General features: G+C 66.1%; 2 protein-coding genes across 2 annotated transcripts in view; one reads left to right on the forward strand and one right to left on the reverse strand.

The window, feature by feature from the left end:
- Nucleotides 1–378, forward strand: part of MNEG_12725 (hypothetical protein) — a gene marked incomplete at both ends in the record, with an annotated part of 3,459 nt that extends 3,081 nt beyond the window's left edge. The window contains 2 exons of the mRNA XM_014038802.1: nt 12–99; nt 350–378. Of these exons, the coding sequence (XP_013894256.1) occupies nt 12–99; nt 350–378 (117 nt within the window). The remainder of the gene's footprint in view (nt 1–11; nt 100–349) is intronic.
- A 2,558-nt stretch (nt 379–2,936) lies between these two features.
- Nucleotides 2,937–3,455, reverse strand: MNEG_12726 (hypothetical protein; the record flags this gene model as incomplete). The annotated part of the gene is made up of 1 exon (XM_014038803.1): nt 2,937–3,455. The coding sequence occupies one exon, from the start codon at nt 3,453–3,455 to the stop codon at nt 2,937–2,939; it is 519 nt and encodes a 172-aa protein (XP_013894257.1).
- Between the last annotated feature and the right edge of the window lie 384 nt (nt 3,456–3,839).

Consider the following 3,839-nt stretch of genomic DNA (forward strand, 5'->3'; position numbering starts at 1 on the left):
GCCAACAACAGGTCCTGGGCACCCTGGTGACCAAGGGGCTGCACCGCCTGTACATCGTGGACGACAACGGCGCCGCGATCTCCATCATCACGCTGACAGGTGACCCGTGCGCCGGACGCATCGCTGCAGGGTGCTGCTGGCCCGCCCAGCGAGCCGCCCTCCCCCTCCCCGTCCCCCCACCCCCGCCGCGGTCCAGCCAGCCGAGCTGCCTGGCGCGGCAGCGCCGCCCCGTCACCTTGTGTGCAACACGGCCCTCTCCCCCCCAAACACACACACACACACTCACATACACACACACACACTTACGCACACACTCCTTACCGACCTCCCCTGCTGCACCCACCTGCAGACGTGCTGCGCCTCGTCACCAGGCCGTGAGCCCGCCCCCTCGGCTTCCAGTCCAGATCTGCACCCCCTCGCGGCCGTCTGGACAGCCCCCCCCCCTCCACCTCACCCCAACACTTTGAAAAGGACAAAACCAGCCCATCGGCGTAGGGGGCCACAGCATGCAAGCGGCAGCGGCTGCAGCGTGGTGGGCGCCGCCCTGGCAAGCGCGGGCAGGCCGTGAGGACGGGACAGGTCGGGCGGCCGCCTGCGGCGCGAGCGCGGCGCGGCGCTTTACACGCTGCCAAGCCCTGCCTGCAGCTGTTGCGCGCGTCCATGCCGCCTGGGGCAGCCGTCGCTAATTGGATTGCCAAGGCCAAGGCTGCGCTGTTGACACCCGGCCGTGCTGCATTTGCCTCGCTCCGACAATTTTGAAGCTCAGACTGCCCGCTACGTTTTTGGTTACACGCACCTCGCTCCCATGCTATTCACAGTAACGCTCCATAGTCATGCTGACCGTAGGACTGGTGATGCATCGCCCGGCAGCCAAGAGTGTGCGCGATTCAAGGGCAGCGGCCTGGCTGCCAGTGGCTCGGTCAGGCTGTCAGCTGCGACGGTCCCTTAGGGGTTGAGGGCCGACGGTCGATAAGTTGGAGGAAGCTGGAAGAGAAGGGCTGGGGGTCGCGCCAGCGGCAGAGCCATTATTACTGCGGGAGGCACGAGCAAACCAGGCTACACTGCCCGCGTGCAGGGCGACGCTGCGCCCGATGTTTGGGACGCACGGTTGCGCTGGCTGAGGGGCGGGGGAGATTGCGCAGCGGGCGCTGCCATAGAAAAGGGGCCAGAACGCCTATGTACGAGAGCTGGCAAGGTGGCCAGGGGCTCAGGGCCAAGCGCCCTTCCTGCGGCATGGGTGGGGGCCTTGAAGCCGCGACTTGCCGTGCGGCGTGCGACAAAGCAAACAGCGAGCCAACGAGCGCGTACACACTTATGACAGCACCAATGCCTGCTCATGCATCAAGAGGATGTTTGTGATTTGGGTTGAACAAAACCCAAATCTGTATGCATGTGTGGCTAACCAATGCTGGAGGCCCGCAACTCAGTGCAAAACAAACACCCATGTCAGATCATCAAAAACCGAGTCATCAACTGCATGTACGAGCTCAGCAGGGGGCACGGCCAGGGCCAGGAGGCTGGCGGGCACCAGGTCAGGCGTCTGAGGGACGAGAGCCTCTAGATGCCAGCGCGCGGTGCGCGTGCTGCACGCGTTGCACGTGCTGCATTTGCTGCATGTGCTACGTTGGCTGAACGTGATGCGCGTGCTGTGTGCGGTGCATGTGCTGCGCGTGCTGCATGGCGGATGTCGCATCTGCGCGGCGGGCGCATGCACAGACACGCACTGCTTACACCCCATGATGGCGCAAAGCACAATGGCGGGCGGCGCTGATCCCTCATCAGCGGGCGGGAGCACAAAACATGCGTGCAGCCCGCCAAGAGCGGTTGTGTCAGCGGGGTGCGCCGCTTTTATACATTTACGCATGCGTGGCGGCAGATGCCTGTTGGTTGCAAAGTGGAGGACTGCGTTGGGCGAAACGGCTGCCTTATCTGGCAAATTCGCAAGGGGGACGGGTGTGACAAGCGCAGGGACAGCCGATGGATGGGTGTGGGCAGCAGGTGGCGGCCGCGCGACAGATGAATGTGCAAGCGCAGCCCCTCAAGGGGACACTCGTTGCGCCGGACCCCCGCAGGCAGCTGCGCTCGCGCGGCGCGCCCGCGGCAGAGGCGGGCAGGACAGGCTGGGTTGCAGGTTCCGACAATTGGCATGCGTTGGCGCAGCAACCTCCCTCAGCCGGTAAAACAGCAAGCGGCGACGACAGGGAACACACGGATATCGTGGCGGCAAGCTTATTGGAAGGTCAAGCAATGCGGCCACCAGTTTTGGGGGCGAGCGGTTTGCACAAGCGCCGGCCGGCGCGGTGGCCTTGATAAGACAATCACACGCGTGGCCAGGTTGGCGGCCGTCGCGCTGGGCCGTTCGACCCTGGCCGTAACGAGCGGCGACAGGCGCAAACCACCACCAGTGCGGCCCTGACTAAGCGCAGCGGCTGTCCACTGTTCTGGGGCAGGCCCTCCCTTGGAGCAGGGAAGCAAAGCGCGGCGCAGCAGCTTGCACCAGCACTTGATGCGTTTGGGCAAGACTTTCAGTTGCCAACGTGCATACATGCTTGTGGGCCGCATTGTGTCAACAATTGACCAGAACCGCATCACAACAACACAGAGACGATGCCTTGGGGCTGCCGTCACGCCGAATCGGCCGGCAACGTGAGGCAACGGCCTGTGAGGGGCCAAAACTGCAGCGCTGCACCAGGGCGGAGGGGCCAAGATGGGCGCAACACCGCCAGCGCTGATGAGGCGCTGAACTGCGGCCCGCCACAACTGGCGGCAGGATGGCAGGGGGCCACAGCAGGCAGGGCTGCCTCATGGGGCACTACACATGACGTATTCAAAGTTGGGATCAATGTTGGGATCAATAAAGGTGGCGGCCGAGGCTAGCTTGCGATGCCATGCATCATATCATCGGGCCGGCGTCACCGGGCCGCCGTCGCCGGCGGTCACCAGGCGGGCCAATTCGTCCTGACCAGCCGCATGCCCCCCTGCCCCTGCATGCAGCCTGCCAGCGGCCCGCCCGCGTCCACCCGCGGCGATGCGTCCCACATCGTCAAGCCATCGTCGCTGTCGTTGCCATCGCCGCACTCCCCGGCACGGCCCGAGCCCACGCCGCAGCCCAACCCGCGCACGGCCCCCCCGCCGGCGGCGCTCGGGCGCAGCCGGAACGCCCCCTGCGCGTCGCCGCGGCAGGCCGCGGCGCGCGCCGGAGCCGCGCCACGTGCGTAGACAGCGTCGGCGTCCCACGGCAAAGCGTGGGGGTCTGGCAGCGCCTCAAATCTGCAGCGCGGCAGCGCGCGCGCCACCGCGCTTTGCAGCCGCTTCAACGCCTCGACGGCGCCGACGCCGAGGCCAACCTGCAGCAGCGCCAGCCGCCGCAGCCGCGTCACCACGGTCAAGCCGGAGGCGAAGGATGACGGGAACTCGGGGGCGGTGATCAAGGTGAGGCGGCGCAGGTTAGTCATCGAGGCGATCGCGGCACGGGTACGGCGGTTGAGCGCGCGCTCGGGTGCCTGGATCTGCGGGGTTTAGGGGAAGAGCGTGTGAGAGGTGGAAGGGGGGTGTAAAAGGAGGGGATGCAGTGTGAAAATAGACCGAGGAGGGGGGGGGAGACAGTGGTTGGGTAGCCGGGACGCAGGTTGCAAGAGGGAGGCGGGGGCAAACGGGATCGCGTAGGCCGCAGCAGCCCCCAATGTAGGCCGGCGCCTCGCGGGCGACGGTGCGGCCTGCTGCTGCTCGAAGGTCGCTGAGCCTTGGCAATAGCAGCAGCGGCCAGGCACGCACCCGAACTTGCGCTCACCCTCCCCTTACTTGCCCCCACCCAAACCAGCCCCCACGCAAACCAGCCC

Source organism: Monoraphidium neglectum (assembly GCF_000611645.1).
Source record: "Monoraphidium neglectum strain SAG 48.87 unplaced genomic scaffold scaffold03399, whole genome shotgun sequence".
Classification (NCBI taxonomy): domain Eukaryota; kingdom Viridiplantae; phylum Chlorophyta; class Chlorophyceae; order Sphaeropleales; family Selenastraceae; genus Monoraphidium; species Monoraphidium neglectum.